The sequence below is a fragment of the Spermophilus citellus genome (genome assembly GCF_964194105.1).
Source record: "Spermophilus citellus genome assembly, chromosome: 9".
Lineage (NCBI taxonomy): Eukaryota > Metazoa > Chordata > Mammalia > Rodentia > Sciuridae > Spermophilus > Spermophilus citellus.
In genome coordinates, this window is record NC_138191.1 from 58,792,712 (window position 1) to 58,816,968 (window position 24,257).

General features: G+C 33.2%; 1 protein-coding gene across 9 annotated transcripts in view; it reads left to right on the top strand.

The window, feature by feature from the left end:
- Window positions 1-24,257, top strand: part of EVI5 (ecotropic viral integration site 5) — a 214,385-nt gene that overhangs the window by 104,470 nt on the left and 85,658 nt on the right. For 7 of the 9 annotated variants that reach the window (XM_081305335.1, XM_081305339.1, XM_081305333.1 and 4 more), the window contains 3 exons: window positions 9,589-9,642; window positions 12,102-12,134; window positions 12,697-12,843. In XM_081305335.1, the coding sequence (XP_081161461.1) occupies window positions 9,589-9,642; window positions 12,102-12,134; window positions 12,697-12,843 (234 nt within the window). The remainder of the gene's footprint in view (window positions 1-9,588; window positions 9,643-12,101; window positions 12,135-12,696; window positions 12,844-24,257) is intronic. The other 2 variants (XM_081305337.1, XM_081305338.1) reach the window with 2 other exon arrangements.

Here is a 24,257-nt window from a genome sequence, read left to right on the forward strand (position 1 = left end):
ATAAAACAACTTTTACTGGGTGACTTCTTTTTTTTCTTTATTGAACAAATTTTTGTTTTTAAACAGAAAAATAAGCTTTAATTTACGACAAATGCCAGATTATACAGTGAAAAACAATGTTCTTAGTTTTCTATACTGATGGAACAGTTCCTACTAAATGGAAAAAAAAGCCATAATTTATATTAATAAATATAGTACTCTGTCTCAAAACATTTTACATGATTATTCACAATATTAATATAATAATGTAAGGAATCAGTCATTCTTTTTGGGGGGGCGGGGGCTAATGGGGATTGAACACAGGGGTACTTAACCCAGTACTGGTACATCCCCAGCCCTTTTTACGTTTTATTTAGAGACCGGGTCTCACTAAGTTGCTTTGGGCCTCTCTGAGTTGCTGAGGCTGGCTTTGAATATTTTACTTTCCTGCCTCAGCCTCCTGAGTAACTGGGATTACAGGCATGCACCACCCAACCCAGTCAGTCATTCTTGAGGTTAAATGTAACAGTAATGAAAAAAAATGCAAAATCTAACAGATTACATCAAAGCTTTTGTTACATCAATTAGAAAATGCTAATTTGTTAATAAGTATAGACAAAATGACAAAATATATAATAATTTTAAATGTTACCTTAATGATACATAATGAACATAGTAAATGTCAAAAACCTGTGTGCATATCTGCAAACATCAGACTTCAAAAATACAATTTTACCACCTAACCATTAATGTGGTGCTGTCTAATTTGAAAATGTATATATTTAAGATTATCCTATGTATCAGTTATAAAGTGGCACTTAATATGTAGTAAAAATTAGGACATAATGGAAAGAATAGTTGAAAAAAATAGACATTTGACACCTCCTGGGACAAGTCGCTTTGATGAAGTTTCTCACTTTCAAACTATGTCCTAGTCAGGGCTCTGCCACTGATTAGCTATATAGCTTTGAACAAATTACCTATCCTCCAAGCCTCAGTTGCTTCAACTGGGTGACTTGTTTTTTTAACTTTATGTTTGATTGTGTCTGTTTTTGACTTGGACATGGGAAGACATCAGATGATCCACACCTGTGTACAATTCATTAGCTGTGTGTTGAACCTTGCTATAAAATACTTCTTCCACTCCACAGCTCTGTTTACAAGGGAATGGATTCTGTTAAACTCCTCTTTTTTTTTTGCCTTTAGTCTTCCTCAAAAGCGGTCACTCCTATTTTCTTACGGGAACTCTCTCTCCTCCCTTTTCTAGATGACTTATTTGCACTTATATAACCTATTGCCTATCAATTGGAAATTGATAGATCTACATTTTTCATAGAGAAAAGACCCCTATGGATATATTGTTGTGAATCATCCTCCTTATTCTTGTCACCCAAGCTGCTGCTCTACCATTTGCTTTCTTTTTAGGTACCATGAGTAAGGTTAATATTAAATCATACCCCGCACTTCGGTCTACTGAAAGTAAAAAGTACGTCATCCTGATGAGTGTGGAGAGTATGGGTTATCGCATATCATGAATATTATGAACTACAAATTAAGAATCTGAGGATGGGGAAGCATTCTATTCAGTTTACCATACTATGTTATTAGGGAAAAAAGATCACAGTTTTATTATGAAAAAATCTTTGGTCTTGAAGAATTGTCTTATAAAATTAAATCATGTGAATATAGAAACACCAATAGCATTTTCAGAAAAAAAAAGATCCTGAGCAGATGTTAGCCTATATTTGTGTTTTTTTTTTAAATATCTTTTTTGAGGGGAAAGTTATAGTTCATAATGCCTCACAAAATACTTCCAACTACAGTACTTCATTTGTCTCAGGCAAATGGCATGAAATCGTTTATAGAAAAAAATCTGGGGGAAAGAAGAATTAAAAATGTTAGTGGAATATATCAGGCAAATAAAATATGCTGGTTTTAGAGGTAGTCTTTTTTTTTTTTTTTTAAGTAGTCTTACTTTTAACTCTTTATTACTCTTGTGTCATTTTCATTTCTTTATTTCCACAACCCACTAAAGGACAAAGCTGGAACAGTTTTTGAGTGTACCTTTTTTTTTTTTTTTTTTTTACTTTTGAGTTTATCTCATTTCCAACTTGGACCTGACCACAGTTAATGTTCAGATGACCACCTTATTCATTAGCCATGTTTAACTGAGCCTTGCTATAAAATGTCGGTTCTTATTCATACCCCCTCCCTCCCCTGTAGGTGTCTTTTATGAGGGAATGTATATATTAGACTAGTTCTTTTCTTTTCTTTTCCTTTCCTTTCCTTTCCTTTTCCTTTTCCTTTTCCTTTTTCCTTTTCCTTTTCCTTTTCTTTCTGTGTATGGGTTACCTGGGATTGAACTCAGGGGCACTTAACCACTGAGCCACATCTCCAGCCCTATTTTGTATTTTATTTAGAGACAGGGTCTCACTGAGTTGCTTAGCACCTCACTTTTGCTGAGGCTGGTTTTGAACTTGTGATCCCTCTGTGTGAGCCTCCCAAGCTGCTGGGATTGCAGATGTGCACCACCAGGCCCAGCTAGACTAGTGCTTTCTTAAGGATTTTTTTCTTTTTTGATGCTGGGGATCCAGGGCCTTGAAACTTGTACTTTCTTGCCTTGGTCTTCCTCAGAAGCATCGAGGGAGTTGGTTCTGTACCATCCTTTACCTAAGCAAGTGGTATGATCATTAAATTTTGATATGGATGTCTAAAATAAGACTGGAATGATATGAAGTTCTTGTTCTTTTTGTTTTTGTTTTTTTTAGCAGTACCAGGGACAAACCTAGGCCTCATGCAAGGTATTTTATTAATAGAAATACCTTTACTGGTATCTTTTTTCTAATCTATTGATATTCTTTCCACCTGACTAGATAGGAGGTAAGAAATATTAAAATTCTAATTTATGTTAGGGTAACACACAAATCTTTTTAAAAATAAAAATCTTTATTTTCTCATTCAATTTAAGACATTTATGGACTGATAATCTGATTTTCATGTTTAAATTTGTGCTTTGGGACAGAGCTTTATAACCCTTCAAATGAGAGGTATTAAAAATTCGGGCTGATTTTTAGTAAAAGTTAATTTTTTATTGTTTCAAAAATTAGGAAATATTTCAGGTGTGCTGAAAGCCAGAGAAAGATATAAAAACAGTCATGTCTACTACCTGGCATAGAAAAGAAAACATTTTAAGTTGTCAGAAATTATACTTAAAAGTCAGTGTCAGCTATTAGTAGAATTGAAGCTCACATTTGTTTAACACTTAATATATCATGGCTTATTTACAAACATTATCTCTATATTTTTGAATATTCTTATGAAAGGGTTCTTAATTTAATTTTTCTTTGAAGAAAGAAAGCTCAAGTACCATGACAGTGGTCACACTGATAGGAACCAATGAAAGGCAAGGGTTCTAAGAAGTTATTCTCAGGTCCATGTGTGTTTTTCAACATATACACTGTACTGCTTTTCAAGAAACTTTGATATATTTATGATATAAAAAATATTTGAATCCCATTTTTACATATTATTATAATCTTTTCATTAAAAAATGAGGCACTAGTTAAAAAAACTATAAATAGCAGAAAGATTAGTAGAGTATAGGAAAGGGAACGTGGGAGGAATGCTGGGAGGGAAAGGTGTAGTACTGGGGACTGAATTAGAGCAAATTATATTCTGTGATTATATAATTATGTCAAAATGAATCCTAATGTTATATATAACCAAAAAGAATCAATAAGAAAATAATAAAGTTAAGAGAGGGGAAAAAGAAAAAAAAAAAAAGGAATGATTGGCCATGTGCAATGGCCGACACCTGGTAATTTCAACTATTCAGGAGACTAAGTCAGGAAGATTGCAAGTTTGAGGCCAGTCAGGGCAACTTAGTGAGACCCTAGCTCAAAATTTATATATATATATATATATATATATATATATATATCTATCGTGAGTTTAGTACCCAATACCTAAAAATAAAGGATGATTATATAATATCCAATAGAGGCACAGTAGAATAATTTGTTAAATAAGTCATTCATTTAATGAATAATTTACAGATCTTACCACATGCCTAAGCACTATTCTGGGCATTTGAGATGTAATAATGAAATAGACCAACTCTTACCCTTGTGGAGCTTTCATTCGAGTATGGAAATCACACTAATAGAACAGTAAATTATATAGTATTTTAGATGGTTAGTGTTAAGGAGAGAAAAGTATTTTCAGGAAAGGGAATATAAAATGGTAATATTTAGGCTGAAAATTTAGAAAATTTGAACAGGTAACTTTTAAATAATGACCTGAAGGAGGTGACACAGTTAGCTGTGTGGGTATCTGGAAGAATCTGGATTAGAGTGTGCCTGAGGAGCCTTGTGGATGGGACAATATCATGACGAGAAAGGGGTGGGTAAGGTAGAGCAGGTTGTAAATAAGGTAGTGCTGTTAAAGATAATGACTGCAACTTTTATCCTGGTGAGATGAAAGCCATTGGGGATTTTCAGTAAAGGACAAGATCTGACCTATGTTTTCATTGGATCTGTCTTACTACTATGTTGAGAATAAATTGCAGACGGTAGAAACAGAAGCAGAGAGATTAACTAGAAGGCTGGTGAGATGAGGCAGGCAAAAGATGATGATGGGGCTGAGTTTGTAGCTCAGTGATAGAGCACTTGCCTAGCATGTGTGAGGCACTGGGTTCAGTCTTCAGCACCAGATAAAAATAAATAAATGTATTTTTTAAAAAATATGATGGTAGCTTAGATTGAAGTGTTAAGAAGTAGTTGGATTATGAATAGATTTTAAAGATAAAGCTGACAGATTGAATGTAGACATGTGAGAGAGAGAAAGTAATAAAATTTTTTTGGCCTGAGCAATTAGAAACCTTGCTACCCAAGATGGGGAGCATTGTAATAGGATCTGGTTTAGTGGGAATGCCAGGAGTCCAGCTTTGGATATTTTAGGAATAAGATGCCTAGGAAATGTCCAAGTAGCCAAATAGATCTGAAATGAAGACAGCCTCAAAACATAAATTGGGCAATTATTGGCTGGATGATGTATTCAGAGCATTGAGAATGGGTGAGTTTACTTGTCATGTGAGTGTGGATAAAATAGAGGAGAGTTCAAGAATTGAGCCCCAGGTAAGCCAATATTTAACCGTTAGGAAGAGGAGGATCCTTGAAAGTTGCAAAGTAGGAGAAAATCAGGTAAATGTAAAGACCTAGAAGCCAAGAGAAAGTGTTTCAGGAAGAGAAGATTAACTGTGTTAAATGCTAAAAATAGTTTGGAGATGAGAATGGAGATGATCATTGGGTTTAACAGCCTGGCAATAAATTGGAAAAGAGCAGAGAAGTGGTGGGCACTAAAACCTGACTGGAATAGAAGTAGAAAAATCAGGAATATTTTTCAAGGAATTTGCTATCAAGAAGAGAGAAATGGAACAGTAGCCAGATAAAGTTGTGATATTTGTTTTGTTTTTTAAATGGGAAAAAGAGCTACATGCTCTTATGATGACAATTAAGTAGGAAAAATTAAAGGTTATGAATGAACAGTGGGAATTGCTGGAGTCAAGGTTATGAGATTGAGTGCACAGGTAGGAAGTGAACTTGGTATACTAGAAGGGATAATTAATCTACAATAATAGGAACCTACACCAAAATGTGGGCAAAAATGTAGATAAGATTTAGGGTAAAATTCTCTTCTGATTGTTTCAGTTTTTTCAGTGAAATCAGAAGATTATCAAGCTGAGTGGCAGTGGGTTTGAGTGTTGCTAGTTAAAGGAAGAAGAGTAAGTATAAAATAGTAATCTGGGAGGGTGTGAGAAGGATGCAACAAGGAAGTTTCTGAATTTTATGATTGCTAATTTAAATAAACATCCTGTTTTTTTCCCCTGTGGTTAGACATGCCACTATAGGTACACAGACATAGTGTTTTCAGAGTTAATCCACAATAGTGGCTTCATTGGGCAGATGTACAGCTAAGGGGGAGAGGAGCAAGGAAGTATGTATAATGATTGGAAGTGACGTTTTGTTTAGAGGGAAGAGAGGACATCAGGGATTAAGTGACAATAAAACAATGTCAGGATCACAGGATTGTTCTAATGAAAAGGAGAATTATTGGAATTGAGTTACTTTATAATGTGAAGAATCTGGAAAGAATGGGAGATGATCTTTAAAGAGTGAGTTGTTTGAAGCAGCTCAGGAGGCTGAAGCAGGAGGATTGCGAGTTCAAAGCCAACCTCAGCAAAAGCGAGGATCTAAGCAACTCAGTGAGTCCCTGTCTCTAAATAAAATACAAAACAGGGCTGGGGATGTGGCTCAGTGGTTGAGTACCCTTGAGTTCAATTCCTGTTACCCTCCCCCACCACCTCCCAAGAAAAAGAGTAGGTTATTTGAAACTGAGATTCCTGTGTTTGGAGATATTTAGGTTATTTTTCACTATTCATTATCAAAAATAATACTCATACATCTTTGTATATAAAGGTTTTTTGACTCCTTATTTTTTTTCTATAGCTAGTTGTCAAAATTAATATTATTGAATTATGGGATACTAGTAGTTTTAAGACTTTTTATGTGTACTAAGTAAATTTCCTAAGGAATGTTCCTAGGGTGTGTTGTTTTCAGCATTGAGTTAACATTTCACTACTACTTTTTTTTTTAACATCTTTATTTTATTTTATGTGGTGCTGAGGATCAAACCCAGCGCCCCGTGCATGCCAGGCGAGTGCATTACGGCTTGAGCCACATCTCCAGCCCTCACTACTACTTTAGTAATATTAATTCTTGTTCTTACTCTTAGTCTCATTTTTTTCTTTTCTAGTTTGCTAAGTCAAAAAAGCTTTTTGCTTCAAGTACAAGATATGTATTTTTATATAGGCACATCTAGTGATCTTTCTTTTAATAGTTTTCATTTTAAATCTTACAAAACACTCTATTCTAGAAAGTGTGGCAAAGATTAATAATAACTCAATCAAGTAGATTTACTTACTAGCTTACTATATATCTGCAATAAATGGTTCAAAAATACATTGGAAATAGAAGTCCCATTTAAAATAGAAATAGATAGCATATCTAGGTATAACCTAAATGAAAAATATGATACACCCTAAGAAACTTTAAAAACTTTACACATAGACTTTTTTTTAAAAACTTTTTTAGCTGCAGATAGACTCAATATCTTTATTAATTCATTTATTTTTTACTTGGTGCTGAGGATCGAACCCACTGCTTCACATGTGTGAGGCAAGTGCTCTCCCACTGACCCCCAGCCCCAGCCCTACACATAGACTTTTTTAAAAGATGAATAGAGAGACAAAAATAATTTTATTTAAAGATGTGATTTTTTTCTCAACAAAATGCATATTTAACAAATCTAGTTGAATTTAATTCCTTGTAAAGTTTCATAGCAATAAAAAGAGACATCCAAAGAAAAACTGTTAAAAAAGAGATAAAAGAACTAAAATAATACTCATGCCTCATGGAGTATATGTCACACAAAAGGGGATGCAATGATTTATTTAAAAGTGGTTTTAGAAGTTGGGGATTATAGCTAAGTGAAAAGTGCTCACATAGTATGCATGAGGCCCTGGGTTCAAACTTTAGCACTACAATCAGTCAGTCAAAACATTAAATAAGAAAAAGTGATTTAAAAACTTTTGGTTAGGTTTAAATTAGATTTTAATTTATAGTAAAATAGATTTCAGAAGATTTAAAGGAGGTAGGGGAAGGAAATTCCCATGAATATTTTAATCTTTAAATTTTATTTTAGGGGCTGGGGCTATAGCTCAGTGACAGAGTGCTTGCCTAGCATGTTTGAGGCACTGGTTAGATCCTCAGCACCACATAAAAAATAAATTAATAAACAAAGATAGCATGTGTCCCTCTACAACTAAAAAAAATTTAAAAAATTTATTTTAGTATCACTTCTGTCATAAATAACTATTTACTCACTTGTCTAATTGAAACTTAAAGTTAAATCTTTCAGGAGAAACAAAATGTTTCCTTTTGTTGAACCTTATGTTGAAACTTTTGGGAACCTTTTGTTGAACCTTATGAGAATCTTGTTTGGTTTCAAATGGCTTTTTAAACATCCAGGCATGGTGGTGCACAACTGTATTCCCAGAGACTTGCCTGTTGTGTCAGAGAGTTGGGAGATTAAGGCAGGAAGATCACAAATTTGAGGCCAGCCTCTGTAACTTAGTGAGATCCTGTTTCAAAAAAATAAAAAGAGTTGGGGGTGTGGCTTGGGTGATAGAGAGCCTCTGGGTTTAATCCTTAGTATCAAAAACAAAACAGAAACCCCAGTATTAATAATAATAATTGGCTGATTTATGTAATCTACTATGATACACATGGAAGGAACAACCAGGAAATCTGGGACAATTTTTACTTCTCTAGCTGTTATTTTGTATTCTGAGGTCATATATTATGTCCATTTCAAATTATGTAGATATGTTTTAGTATATAGAACAAGAAAATACAATTTGTAAAGTATCTTTGTAATATTCCAATTTGTGATCTATTTAAGATATAAAAATTTAAGTCTCTTATTTCCTGAAATAAGACTCCATTTGTTAAACAAATTTAAGTCTTTACTGGCAAAATGGAATATTCAGTTGTTGAAATGATTTTCCAAGGAAGAAGTTTTAGAAAAAATTGGAGTTGAGAAATAGGATTGAGCTTTGGAACAAATTGATATAGAAAGTAAGTGGGGTTTGAAAATTCAGGGATGGCAAAATGAAAGGATAACATAAAGAGAATTGAAAATTGAAGGAATAATTTTTATAGGGAATTTATAAGAAATTATATTGGTAGAATATACAAAAAGATGATTTTTTAAAATGTAGGGTGATTTGTATTCAATACCTGAAATTAATTTTGACAAGTTTTAGGTGATCAAGCATTGAACAATTAAATAAAGTTTTTTTTCTTTTTTTCTTCCCTTCTTCTTTTTTTTCCCCCCCTTTGGTACAGGGGATTGAACCCAGGGCCTTGTGCATGCGAGGCAAGCACTCTACCAACTGAGCTAAAATCCCCAGCCCAAGCTTTTGTTTTTTTAAATCTGGTTTTTCTTAAACGTAGAAACAGTACTTGTAATTGGAGCTTCTAATTTTTTTAAGTAGATGATAACTCATGATAAATTGTTTTATAATTTCAAATGTAAGGAATTTTGCAACTTGCATCTATAATATAAATGAAGACTTATCTAATCCAAAGTGATAGTTTGCTATTCTATAAATACGCATATTTGAAGTTTTTTATTAATTCAACTGACATTTAAATACTAATTATGTGAATAGGCTTTGTAGGAGATAGGCAGGTTACAAATTTTTCCATCTAATGGGTAATTTAAAACATTTATCTTTGTCCTTTTAAATATAGAAAAGAGAAGGATTATTTATATACTTTAGTGTATAGCTGGAATGAAAAATACAATTATTCCTTTGTCATAGATTTCTTAGTGGGAGCCTTTAATGGTCTGACATCTGATAATGTAACCATTTCTTATACTCTTTTTATTTATAAAAGATGGCATGTTTTCAGGACTTGATTTAGGAATTTTGTTTACTCTCCAGAATGCTTGCAAGCAGAATTTTGTTTTTTTCTTTTTTGGCAGAGGTTACGCACAGAAAATAGACTTTTAAAACAGCGCATTGAAACGTTAGAAAAAGTAAGTAACTATTATGAATTTCTGTTGAATGCTTTTAGGATTTTTCCATATATTTAAGAAATTCTCAAAAAATTTGGCACATGTGTCTCTTAAGTTGTGTTATTGACTGTTAACTTGCCTAGCTTACTGTTTAGCCACGTAGCTAGTTATTAATAAAAATTGATGGGTACAAGTTCCTGATCTTTCATATTAAGGTTTTAACTTGGGTAATTATTGGATTAATATTGATGTCATTTGTTTTCTTTCTGTGTAACCTCTAAAAAATACGTTCTTCTAGAATCTAATTGGGAATTCATTCTGATAAAAACTTTTTAAAGATGATTCAAATGTTGTCCTGGCTTCCTCATGGACTGTCAAGTGAGGCAATAATTCATTTAAGGTCTAGGATTACTTTACATTTACATTACTTTTACATTTAGTCAAAATGATTAAAATTCTTATCCCTTTGTATTCTTTATATAAAAATTCACTCTGATATTGATTTTCAGTAAAAGAGAATTGTGTGTAAACTTTAGTTAAAATTATTTTGATATCTACTCATTGCCTCTTCTCTGTTTCATAATAATTGGCAGATGTGGAAATTTTGCATAATTTTTGTATTGTTCTTTTGATGAACCTTTTGTAGTTGTGTTTCTGATACTGTAAGAATTAATGGAGTCATCAAAGCATAGTGTAGGAATTTTGCTTTATTAAAAGAAAAACACCATTTGAATTCACAGAATTTTTTGTTGTTCCCTTTAAAAAACTAGAGGCAAGAGTAACTAGGTTTAAAAATGTTCCTTATTATATTGTCAAGTATCTTTAAAGTCTTCCTGAAAGTTTATAGATAAATATCTAAGAAATAAAAAACTAGGAAAGGGATAATTTGCAGTGTTTATCTTTCTTTCTTTCTTGTTTTTAAAGGTTTTTTTTTGGTTGTAGATGGACACAAGACATTTATTTATTTATTTATTTATTTAGTTAGTTAGTTAGTTAGTAGTGCTGAGGATTGAACCCCATGCCTCACACGTGCTAAGCAAGCGCTCTACCACTGAGTGACAACCCCAGTCGTTATATATATAGTAGTTGGACACAATACCTTTATTTTTTTTTAAGAGAGAGTGAGAGAGGAGAGAGAGAGAGAGAGAATTTTTAATATTTATTTTTTAGTTCTCGGCGGACACAACATCTTTGTTGGTATGTGGTGCTGAGGATCGAACCTGGGCCGCACGCATGCCAGGCGAGCGGGCTACCGCTTGAGCCACATCCCCAGCCCAATACCTTTATTTTTTAAAATTTATTTTTATGTGGTGCTGAGGATCGAACCCAGTGCCTTGCACATGCTAGGCGATTGCTCTACCGCTGAGCCCTAGCCCCAGCCCCCCCCCCTTTTTTAAATTCTTTTTTTAAAAGAAACTTTATTTTATTTGTTTATTTTGATGTGATGCTGAGGATGGAACACAGGGCCTCGCGCTTGCTAGGTGAGTGCTCTACCACTGAGCTACAACCCCAGCCCCTGTCTTTCATTTTTAAAGAAAAGATGATTTCATATTAAATATCAGTGTACAAGGATAGGAAGTTTATTACATGTCTGTCTATTGTATAATAATTGCAGATACTTTATGTTACATAAAATATAGCTTCTCTGTATGTCTCTCATTGTATTAGAGTTGCTTTGAGGCTATTTCTACTTTTTGGTGATGCCACATGAATGTTGAACTCAATTGTTTTTTTCCTCCTGCCCAATTCCCTAAACCTGGTTTAGAGTAAGACAATTTCCTAGGTGAATTTTTGTCTTTGGAGTCAGTCATTTTCAGAGAAAGCGTTCTTGTTAAACCGTTTAAGAGCGATAAAGATGCTGTAGGAAATTATTAAGTTTGGATTTTATTTCTAGAGAATTAAGTAACTTTTTTACTGGCTTAAATGACCTAGATGTATCAACACTTAGAATTCTATAAATACTTACGTATCAGTTCAATTCTGTAACCAAAAAGTTTACTTGCTCATTATTACTAGCGTTTATTAAATTGAGCTGATTGACTTCATTTGTCTTATTTTCTTTACTTTATTTCTTTGGATGTTACTGTGGCATGAATTGCTATCACACTTTATATGTAGAATTGCTTACTCAAATTCCTTCTCCCTTTCATATATGTAGTTTGATAATATGATTAAAATTAAAGATGTAAAAAGGTAAGCTTTCAAGAGAAGATATTTATTTGCCCAAGTAATGAAAAACCACTTGGAATTTGTGTTCATTTTTCTTCTTGGAAAAACATGGCTTTTTGTAGTCTTTGTTTTGATGTATTTTTAAGAATAAAAACATATTCAGTTAAAAAAAGTTTTAAATTTTTAGGTGTCCTTTTTAATTAACAATGAAAAGCAGTTGGAATTTGAGTACCTTTGTTTCTTCTTATTCCTAATTTTATCACTTTTATTTTCTTTCTCTTATATTTCTATCTGAATTTTTCCTTTTGTAGGAAAGTGCTTCCTTGGCAGATAGATTGATACAGGTATAGTTTTTTTTGTGTGTTTTGTTTTTTTTTTAAAGCATTTTCTCTAACTCTACTTCTAAGAAAAGTCCTAAACTCAGAAATTTATATTCTAATGCATGCAATTTTACATGCATTTTCCTAGAAATAATTTTTTGGGGTGGTATATGGGTATAAATTTAATTTTAAATAACTTATCTAGTACACTCAAATAGGCACCTTTTGCACGTTATAAAGCTAACCTTATTTTTTAAAGTATTCTTTGTTACAAATGGCAATCAGTGGATTCTGTGAAATTAACTGCTATTTGTTGAAATTTTAGTTCTGCATGTACAACTCAGTAATATTGCATGAATTTTTATTGACTGAAAGAATTGTTCTTAAGATTGTCAATTAATTTTTCATTTAGTTTCCAAAAATTTTCTGGAGCAATAATAAGCTGCTAGTTAATAATTAACTAGGCTGTTCTATTCTGAGGTGATTCTTTTTTTAACATGTGAAAGTAAATAACTAAACCTCACAAAGGCAGTCTTTCTTGAATCTGTCCTAAATTGCTTTACACACACAAAAATTATGTCCTAAGGGACAAGTGACAAGAGCCCAGGAGGCTGAGGAAAACTACCTCATAAAACGGGAGTTGGCCACCATCAAACAGCAGAGTGATGAGGCCAGTGCTAAGCTGGAGCAAGCTGAAAATACCATCAGGAAGCTCCAGCACCAACAACAATGGGTAAGGAGTCTGGTAGTGCCTTGTATCGCCTTTCTCATCCCTTTCCCTTTAAACCAAAACAAAATTTTTTGAAGCACAACTTCTGTGCTCTTGTTTTAAATGATTTTTTTAACTTTAATTGAAGTCTTAAATTATTCCATTTTATGTTCTGTAATATTTGGAGTCTTACTGTGGCCTAAAGACTCCTTGTTCTAGCCCCTCCCCCCAGTTTTGTTAGAAATAGTTAATAATTTCTTTCCTTACATTTCAAATCATAAAAAATAACCAGTGTATTTCAGATCTGCTTTTTAGGTTTTATAAATCTGTTTGACCATAGGTAATCCTGGCTGCAGCTAGATTTTATTCATTGAGCAAATGCAGTATTAGTCACATACAGAATAAATGTAATTATCTTATTTTGAGTTTTGAGAATGTGTTAGTTTAGATTTTATGATATTCTGTAGCCTGGACTTCCTACATCAAGACATTGAATTATGAGTTAAGGTATATGCCTGAATGTTTTCAAACGGAGAAAAGTAGTGAAGATGAAAAAAAGTAACCCTTTAAAATTCATGTTAACTAACTAGGATTCTTGATAACAATTTTTCATTCCAAGATTCAGATTAGGATTATCTTAATCAAAAATATGAAGATTCAAAAGAAAAGCCATCTCTCTATCTTTGAAAAGATATTCTTATTTTAGTTTTCTTTTGGCAAGTAGAAACTAGAACTCTACAAGTCTAGGGCAAATGGAATGACTACAAAGTTAGACATTACTTTTATTTAGTAAAATGAAGAAACAGCATCCTCATTTGGATACAGAAGTCAGAAAAAATAATTGAAAAGAGCCATAAACACGTTTCTTCTATTATGTTATTGAAGATGGCTAATAAAAATGAGAGTGACAAAATAATAACTCAGAAAACTAGAACTCATCTTTTTATTCTGCCTTCATATAAAATGTCAGTAATATCAAAGCATGAAACTAGAATTGTTGAATCATGTTGGGAATTAAACTGACATGAATTATCAGTACAATATCATTTGTTTAGAAGGAAAGATAAGTTTTTTTTTTTTTCCTTTGGTGCTGGGGATTGAACCCAGGGCCTTGTGCGTGCAAGGCAAGCACTCTACCAACTGAGCTATATCCCCAGCCCTGAAAGATAAGTATTATGCTTGTATTTAGCATAAACTACTGTCTCAATATGTTAGAATCATGAATTAAGTTTTTTGCTTTGTTTCCAGTTATTGAAACCTTATAGGTAGATGTGTATAAAAAGAATATAAGGTTGTTTTATAATGAAAAAGTTAACTGAGCAAGCAAAAATTACAAGAGTGTACTGAGACTTTTACAAAGTGTAATGAAAGGAATCTCTTCGAGTTGCTCTTGAAGGACAAAATAGACCTACTTGGTGGGGCCAAAATAAAGATGAACTAGATTTCTATTTTGATTGTTTTCATTTTTTTCTCTCACCAAGAGGATAATTAAATGGAAATAAACTATAAAATGGAAGTATAAAGTAGTAATGTGCAGAGTAAATGAAAAATAGTGATAGCCTTGTTAAATTTCCAATTTTTAAGTTGCATATTTTAGATATTAAAATGACTTGTGGAATAATTATCTTTTTTAAAAATGTTTTTTTAGTTGTAGATGGACACAGTACCTTTATTTTGTTTATTTAGTTTGTTTATGTGGTGCTGGGGATTGAACACAGTGCCTCATGCATGCTAGGCAAGTGCTCCACCACTAAGCCCACAACCCCAGCCCCTGTTGTTATTATCTATAAATGAGTTTTAGAAAATAAAAGGTACTATAGGCATCAAGGTGGACAAATACATTTCTTACAGAAAATAATCAAGGTTAAATATCTGAAAAAAGTGTCCAGGGTTTTTGATGATGCTTCATGAAAAAATTTCTAGAACATCTGTCGTCAAAAGCCATTGTATGCGCATGTCATAACAGAGTAATATCATACTTGTAATAAATAAAAACTGGATCACAAATACAGTTTTACATGTTATTTGATGGACTTTCTCATGACTATGTTTTTTGTCAAGGTAGAGAAATTAAAATAAAAGTAGCTGGTGTTAATAGGGGATTATATTAAGAGACTATTGGGGCTGGGGCTGGGGCTCAGTGGTAGAGCGATTGCCTCACATGTGTGAGGGACTGGGTCCGATTCTCAGCACCACATATAAACAAATGAAATAGATTATTGATGTTTAAAGGTCTTTGTGTCTTAAACTTACACAGGATGCATTTTGTATTTAAATCTTCACATGCAGTTTTTATACATGAACTATTTAAAAATGGAACTAATATGTTAGATGATGAATCAAGATTCAAAATCTGTTTAATATCTACTTAGAATGAGAAGATAAAAGATTGTTTCCCCAAAATATATAGCCTTGTCCATTAGGTTTAAAATTCAAAGGTGTATTTTACCAATGCCTTATGGAACAAAGATGTTGATATTTTAATTGACAAGAAATCAGAAATGAACCAGTAATAATGTAATGTAGCTGTGACTTTAGACTCAAATCCTAAGTGCAGTCTTCTTAGAAGCAAGACAATCCTAAGTATTCTAAGTAGCTTGAAGAAGATTTGTAGTGTTGTATCTAGTTTGAATACCAAAACTTATGTGATCATTTACACACTATTCTTGTGGCTAGTGTAGGAAAGACAGGGGGAGCCCTGGATTTTTTTTAGGCTTCAGTAAAGAAGTTTTTAGAAGAACATTATACATAAGTCAATATTTTAAAAGAAATCTATGCAAAATTATATATGGCTTCAGAAGGCATGATGAATATAAGATCCCAAGACACAATATCTTATCCATTGGAATTTTGACAAATGAAATAGTTGCTTTACAAAGTAGTGACTGTACCATGAGTACCTATTGATAAATGTACTGATTACAGTCTTCCAGTATAACTGAAATATAACTGTCTACTACCATCACTCACCACTGACAAATGGAAGCATTTTATGATGTAAAGAATTTTAGATTTCATATACAGCACTAAATTTTAGTCATTTTTCTGTTTAATCTTGGGCACTCAAGAATGCAGTTTTGTTTTGTATTAGAAATGTTTAGGTCTAGACTATCTCAGGTCTCTCATTTTTAAGATGACCTTTAGTAGAGCATAATTTACATATTATGAAATTCATCAAGTTTAAGTATAATTTTATGTGTTTGAAATGTGTATGGTTGTATAACCCCTACCACAATCAAAATAAAGAATATTTCCATAACTATCAAAATTTCCTTTGTGTGTCTTCAAAAGCCACTGTATGTACATGTCATAACAGAGTAACACCCATCCCAGTGACCTGTCTTCTCTCACCGTAGTTTTACCTTTTCTTAAAATCCACATATAAAATGTGAGGCTTGTATGTCTTTTTCTTTTACTTTAGCATATCCATTTACTATTTTCTTTTCTTTTTGATGATTTTTTAAATTGTGACAAACATATACAACATAAAATTATCATTTAAGTTTATAATTCAGTGGCATTAGCACATTTACAGTGTTGGTAACCGCTATTTCTAGACCTTGAAATCACTCCAAATAAGCTCTATACCCATTAAATAATAATTCCTCTTTTTCCTAGTATCTGATAATCTCTATTCTGCTTTCTATCTCTGTGAATATACTCAATCTGTGTAACTTAAATGAGTGGAATTATGCAATATTTGCCCTTTTGTGGCTAGCTTATTTTGATTAACATTAATATTTTCTATATGTTGTAGCATATATAAAAAATTTATTATTTTTATGTCTGAGTAATGTTCCATTGTATGTATATAGCAATTTTGTTCATTCATTTGTTGGTCATCATTTATATTGTTTCTACTTTTTGGCTATTGACAAAATGCTGTTATGAATATTGGTGTATAACTATCTGAGTGCCTGCTTTTAATTCTTTTGTGTATATACCTAGATATGGGTTTACTAGATCATATATATAATACCATGTTTAAGTTTTTGAGGAAGCACCAAACTGTTTTCTACCGTGGCTGTACCATTTTACATTGTCATTAGCAATGTCAAAAAGGTTCCAATCTCCACATCCTTCTCAACTCTTGGTATTTTGTTTTTGTTCTTAATAATAGCCTTCTTAGTAGATATGAGGTAGTATTTCATTATTATTCAGATCTTACTTAAAATTGAAAATTATTTCAATGCAAAGACCATACCAAGTGTACATTTAAATGAGTTACTTTATGACCCAGATTTTATGATAGCCCCCCCCCTTTTTTCTCCAAATACAAGCAGAAGCCAATTGGATGGTCATGAGAACGAAAACAATCTTGACTGCCATTTTATTTGTTAATTTATTGTTAAGATATCAAGTTCAGTTTGTGTAAACATTTTGTATTTTGCTCAGTCTTATAAGATGTGGACATCTTATAATGGAGTGAATATTAATCTATTCATTTGAAAACCAGTGCGCAATCGCTTCTCGGCCTTTTGGCTAAGATCAAGTGAAAACCAATGGGCAAAATATTATCTTTAAGTGCGGAGGGGATAATAATAACCAAGGAAAATGAAGCCTGCTATTGCATAGAGTGTTCTGGTGTGAAAGACACATTTAAACAAATTAATATGATTTCAATGGTGATAAAGGCTTCGACAAAAAAGAAATCAGGAGCAAGGTAGTATGTATGAGTGCTGTTGTAGGTAGGACAGTTATGGTGTGCTTCCCTGAGGAAGTAACATTTGGCCAAAGACTGAATGATATAAAGAAGAAAAGCATTTAACAATATGAATTTCTCAGCTTCCATACAGAAAACATGGCTGTGTGTATAGGTGTTGATCAAGGAATAAGTTTAGGGTATTTGGGGAACAGCAAAATGTATTCTTATAAACCCTACGGAAACCAACTAAAAATTCTTGTGAAGAAAAGATATGTAGATAAGTAGAAAGTAGTAGAGACAAAATAGAGTAATTTAAAAAATCATTTATGTGCTAGCAATTCAGTTTCTCGTTGTGTACCCAAAAGAATGAATTGCTGGTACTCAAACAAATATGTGAACACACATTTGGAGCAGTATTATTTATAAAAAAGAAGTAGACAAGTCAGAAGTCCATTAATGGATGAATGAATAAGCAAATTATCATATATACATACAGAAGAATATTATTCAACTATAAAAAGGAATAAAGTTGTAATACTTGCTATAATGTGAATGAGTTTCCAAAACCTTAAATTAAGTGAAAGAAGCCAGATACAGAAGTTCATATATTATGTGATTATGCTGTAGGAAATATTCAGGGTTGATAAATCCTTATAGAACAGAATACAAATTGGTGATTACTAGTAGATTGGGGTCCAGTGAGAAGCTGCTTAAATAGGTAAAGGATTTCACTGTGAGTGATGGGAGTGATTTGAAACCAGATACAGTTGGTGGTTGCACACATTTTTTTAAAAAAATTAATTTGTTATATATGACAACAGAATGCATTACAATTCATATTACACATATAGAGCATAATTTTTCATATCTCTGGTTGTACACAAAGTAGAGTCATATCCTTCATGTCTTCATACATGTACTTAGGGTAATGATAACTATCGCATTCCACCATCTTTCCTACCACTGTGCCCCCTCCCTTCTGCTCCCTCACCCTTTCCCTTTTGCCCTACCTAGAGTTCATTTACTCCTCCCATCCCTCTCACCCCTGCAGCATATTATGAATCAGCATCTTTAAATCAGATAAATCATTCTGCATTTAGTTTTTTGGAGATTGGCTAGTTTCACTTAGCATTATATTCTCCAGCTTCATCCATTTACTTGCAAATACCATGGTTTTATAATTCTCTTTTAATGCTGAATTCCACATGTTTTCTTTATCCATTCATCTACTGAAGGGCATCCAGGTTGGTTCCATAATTTAGCTATTGTGAATAGGGTTACATAACATTTTTTAAAAATATGTTTAGTTGTAGATGGACCTAACACCTTTATTTAATTTATTTATTTATTATGTGGTGCTGAGGATCAAACCCAGTGCCTCACATGTGCTAGGCAAGTGCTCTACCACTGAGCTACAACCCCAGCTCCTTACAACATTTTGAATGTACTTAATGCCTTTGAATTGTTAATTTTAAAATGGTTATTTGAATTTTTCCTCAACATATTACCCCAAAAAGGCTAAAGAAATGAAGGAAAAGATGCAAAGGTGTCACATTTAATCTTTTGATTGCAATAGAAGACATCCTTATGCAAGCACATAAAATTCTAGTACAGGAACCCTTTGGTGATAGTTGGGGTAGGACTAGAAGCAAGTAATCTGGCTTGTGGAAGGAGACTGGGAAGATAGGAGACTCCCTCAGGGCCGAGTATGGGCTGTGTTAATCAGAGTTTTGGTTTACTTTGAGACTAAAGGGAGGGGGGGATGCAATATGAAGTAAAGCAGATTAGGTCAGAAGTGGCAGCTAGAGAAGTGAGTTCTAACAGAGCTGTAGTCCCACAGCAAGAAGATTAAGAGATAGAGGAGACAAGGATTTGGAGTATCAGGAGTTCAGTGGACTAATGGGAGAGAACATCTAGGGCAAGTGGTAAATATGGGGCTATTACCCACAGCCATGATTTTATATGATTTTTGGATATAATATTTGGATAGGCCAGCTCTTAGTAATGTGCCAGAGTAGAGCTGACATAGAATTCTTTATGTTCCCCTATTTAGGAATAAGGTTGGTGCATTATTCATCTTTCTGATACTAGACATCATGACTGGAGTGCATGGCAGAGGAGGCCCTGTTCACCTCATGGCAGCCAGGAAACAAAAAGATAGGAAGGGTTAGTGTTCCAGTATTCCTACAAGGCCCCACTAAAGTTTCTACTGCCTTCCAATAGTACTACAGACTGAGATCCAGTCCTTCAACACATGGGCCTTTTTCTAAGGGACATTCAAGATCCAAACCAAAGTAGTTGATTTTGGAAATCCAGTGAATACAAGCCTATACATGGAAGTGAGGTGGTCTTAGTTGTAAGGTTAGGAATGACAGGCCAATCACATTGCTGTTTGGTTATTGGAAATGTATATAGCTTGATAACTGGACTCTCCCCTACTGTGAAAGAGCATTTGGATCCATCCAAAGCAGTGCGTCCTAGCAATTTTATAATATTGATTGATTGTATTAGGAAAGGGAATAAGTCTGGAACCAGTCATCTAAGTTTTTACCTTAAAAAACTAGACATTTAAGAGCTAATTTAATCAGAAGCAAGCAAAGTTACCAATAATACTAAAAATCAAATTGAAAAGGACACAATACAAGAAAAATCCATGAAACTAGAAGTTGGTTCTTTGAAATGATCAATAAAATTGATAAATCTCTGTCCATACTAATTAAACAATAACCAGTGTCCGCAATGACACTTAACTTTTTACAGATGAAGCCTAGTTGCTTTATCTCATATTCTGAATTTGTCTGATTCCTTCCTCCTAGTGTCATTGTATTTCTTATAGATTAGATTCAGTTAAACATTTAGATGATAGTATTGTGAACTTCATTTTAAGTCAGGAAACACATAAATTGTGCCAGCTATACATGATGATGAATATTATTACCAAGCCAAATTTGATTACCTTAGACCCTCCTTTGTAAAGGTGTGGTTCATCTTTACAACTACTGAGTAGTCTATTGGAAGTACTTTTGTACCAAATAAATATAGTTGTACCTTGATATCTTTGGGGGAATTGGTTCTAGGAACCCTTATGCACACCTAAATATGTGAAGGCTTAAGTTTCTTATATAAAATAGCATAGTATTTGCATGGAACCTATGCATACCTCCTGTGTATCTTAAATCATCTCTAGATTATTTATAATGACTAATACAGTGTAAATGCTATTAAAATGGTTGTTATACTGTATTATTAAGAGAGTAATGACAAGAAAAAAGACTCATACATGTACCGTTCAGATGCACATTTCCCCCCCTATCCTTGGTTGGTTGGATCCATAGATGCAGAACTCACTCTCATTGTATCCATCCACATTTTACCTAATGATTTCAGCATTCATTGATGGTTGTATTGAATCAGTTATTATATATTGAATGTCCCAAATGAAGATTTTCATATTCTTTCGTTTCTTCTATATTTATTAGCTAGTTTTCCTTTAAAAAAAAAAAAGACATCCCCCCAACCTCCCACTTGCTCACTGTAGATTCTTTATCACTCAAAGTTCATGGACTTTAGTAACTTCAGTATTTCACATCACTTTCAATTGTTTTGATGCTTTTGATATAGTTATATGCCATAGTTATTTTATAATAATATATTAAACTTTTGAGTAGCAGTTTTTAAAAGATAAGGTTTATTTTTAACTCATTTTGGGCATTGACATTCTTTGAAAAAAATGTTTCTGCAGTATACAGTTGTAGAATGATTACTTTTAAAGGCCATTGTTTTTATTTTACACTAGTCCTTGGACAGTTTTAACCTGATATTGTTGGTTTTACAAAAAAAAAGCCAGGCACTGGGGTTGTGCAGCAGTAGAGCACTCGTCTAGCATGTGCGAGGTCCTGGATTCAATCCTCAGCACCACAAGAAAATAAATAAAATAAAGCTATTGTATCCAACTACAACTAAAAAAATAAATACATATTAAAGAAAAATGAAGCTGGGCGCAGTGGCACATACCTGTAATCCCAGCAGGAGGATCATGAGTTCAAAGCCAGCCTCAGCAATTTAACAAGGCTCTGAGCAATTTAGCAAGACCCTGTCTCTAAGTAAAAAGGGCTGGGAATGTGACTCAGTGGTTAAATGCCCCCGGGGTTCACTTAAAAAAAAAAAGTTAGAGCCAGGCATCCCACTTTCTCCAGAGACTGAAGAAGGAGGATCACAAATTTAGGGCTACCCTGGGCAACTTGGCAAGGTCATGTCTCAAAAAATGAAAGGGCTAAAGGTAGAACTCAGAAGTAAAGCACTCCTAAATTCAATCCCTCGCCACACACATGAGTTGAGTTAATCTTATTATTGAACGAGTATACTAAATAAATATTAAGTGAAGCCTGATACAATGACACATGCCTGTAATCCCAGTGGCTCAGGAGCCTGAGACAAGAGGATCACGAATTCAAAGCCAGACTCAGCAAAAGCTGAGCAACTCAGTGAGACATCTCTAAATAAAATGCAAAATAGGGCTGGGGATGTGGCTCTGTGGTCGAGTATCCCTGAGTTCATTCCCTGGTACCAAAAAATATATATATTTTATACACACACACACACATATATAAAATGAATCATAAGATTAAGCTTAGCATGAAGATTAAACTGTACATTTAGATATTTTACATGTTCCATGTCTGTTTTTGCAGAACTCTTAGAAGTAACATTGCTCCGATCATAGTTCATGCAATTACTTATCTGATCTTTTTTCTTTTAAGTGTGGTGGGGCACAGATGTCTTCATGTTGAACTTTTCCCAGTGAGACCAACTGTCTTTGAGTGTAGCTTGATCTGTTTAAAAGCTTTGTGCCCTACACATGGCTGCATATCATTCAAGTATCCTGATTAAGCAATTTTGTCCAGTTGCTCTTGGCTCAGATCAACGTAAACAAGGAAGAATATAGCAGCTAGCTAAGCTGCTGATTGCTAAAATAACTGCTTTTTGAAGTTCTTGAGATCTTTACCAGGAAATACTTAAGGGGAGCAAGAGAAGTTTTCTTCTGACCTTTCCTCTTTTTTATAATTCTCAAGAGAATTTGCAGGAATTATATAGTGCTTCTAAGAACAGTGGATTTGATGTGAGGTTTATAAACTGATCTTGCCTCGATTAAACACATGAACAAATGTTAATAAAAATACCTGTCATTGGAAGTTGGGAATTCTTCCAGATAATTTATTTGGAAAAACTTATTTGCTCAGCAGTACTGAGGAATTGCCCCATACCTCATTTACCTAGTGTTTTTTTCCTTTATGAGTATGAAAGGTAGATGATAAAAGTCTTTTAAAAATCCAACATAGATAGATGACTTGCACATTTAATTTGGTAAACTTTTTGTTGTTGTGGATTGAGCTTATGCTTATCACTAAGCTACAAGCCCAGCCTCCAGGTAAACTGTTGAGCTTTTTGTCAGTATCCCTATAAATCTGGACTTTTTTTTAAAACCAAAAATAATTTTGACCTAAATTTAGTCTAAATATTAAATGCTTTATATTTATGCATAATCTTATTTTCCTTTAAGCCTTAATAACAAATGAGGAATCACTTTAATGGGAATGATTGGTTTTTTTTTTTAGCATCTTCTTCATTAACAACCAGAGAAAAACTTTTTTTAAAAAATTAGTGCGTAATAGTGGAATTCATTTTTACATATTTGTACATGCACGCAATATAATTTGGTCCATTTTGTTCCCATGTACCTCTTCCTTCCCTCCCTTCAGAAATAAACTTTCATCCTAAAAGATATATATAATTTGCAGATGTTGGGAGCAAATCATATAAAAATGATAAATTTCTAAATAAATGTAAATCTAATTTGTAGCAAATCTTTAAATAGTTACATCTGTATTGCTTCATTGTTAAAAATGCTATTTAGAATATGTGGTAGTGAAGATTATGAACATCTTTTTGGGGGTCTTTTGTTGAGGGAAAGCAAAATATAGTTTTATTTTATATTTTTCTGCTGTGATTTCATGCAACAGAAACATATTCTGGAGTACTTTACTTTTATATAATGATGTCTTTTTCCAAAATGCTTTTGGATGTGATAGTACAGATGTACTTACTGTTTTCCATTAAAAACATAGCATAGCATGCCATTTTTTTTAAAGTGGGCCAAAGTTGCTAAATGGACATCAGAATAAAAACTAGTTTAGCTCTTACTTACTCTTACCTGATGTAAATCATATAGGGTTTTTGTTGTTGTAAACCAAAATCTGACTTACTAGTCTATTCAAAAAATATCGTTTGCTTACCTACTATGAAAAGCACTATTTGGAGTAATACAAACTGTCCCTGGCATTGCTTAGATAGTATGTAGTATATATACCTTTTAAAAATTAATTGTACTACTTTTTTTAAGGGGGAGGGAAGGGGGGAGAGAGAGAGAGAGAGAGAGAACGAGAGAGAGAGAGAGAGAGAGAGAATTTTAATATTTATTTTTTAGTTATCCGCAGACGCAATATCTTTGTTTGTATGTGGTGCTGAGGATCAAACCCGGGCTGCACACATGCCAGGGGAGCGCACTACCGCTTGAGCCACATCCCCAGCCCCAATTGTACTACTTTTTAATTAGAGTTCTGATAAATGTTACAGAAGAAAAGAATACAGAGTTCTATGAAATGTTTGGATTCCTGTAAAGGGTATATTATATAAATGTTATGTTTTGATATTAGCTAGGAATGTAATGTGTAAGTAAATCAGGCAATATTTGGTATGTTTTATAGACAGTTCTTTCTCATTTGGATTTAGTCAT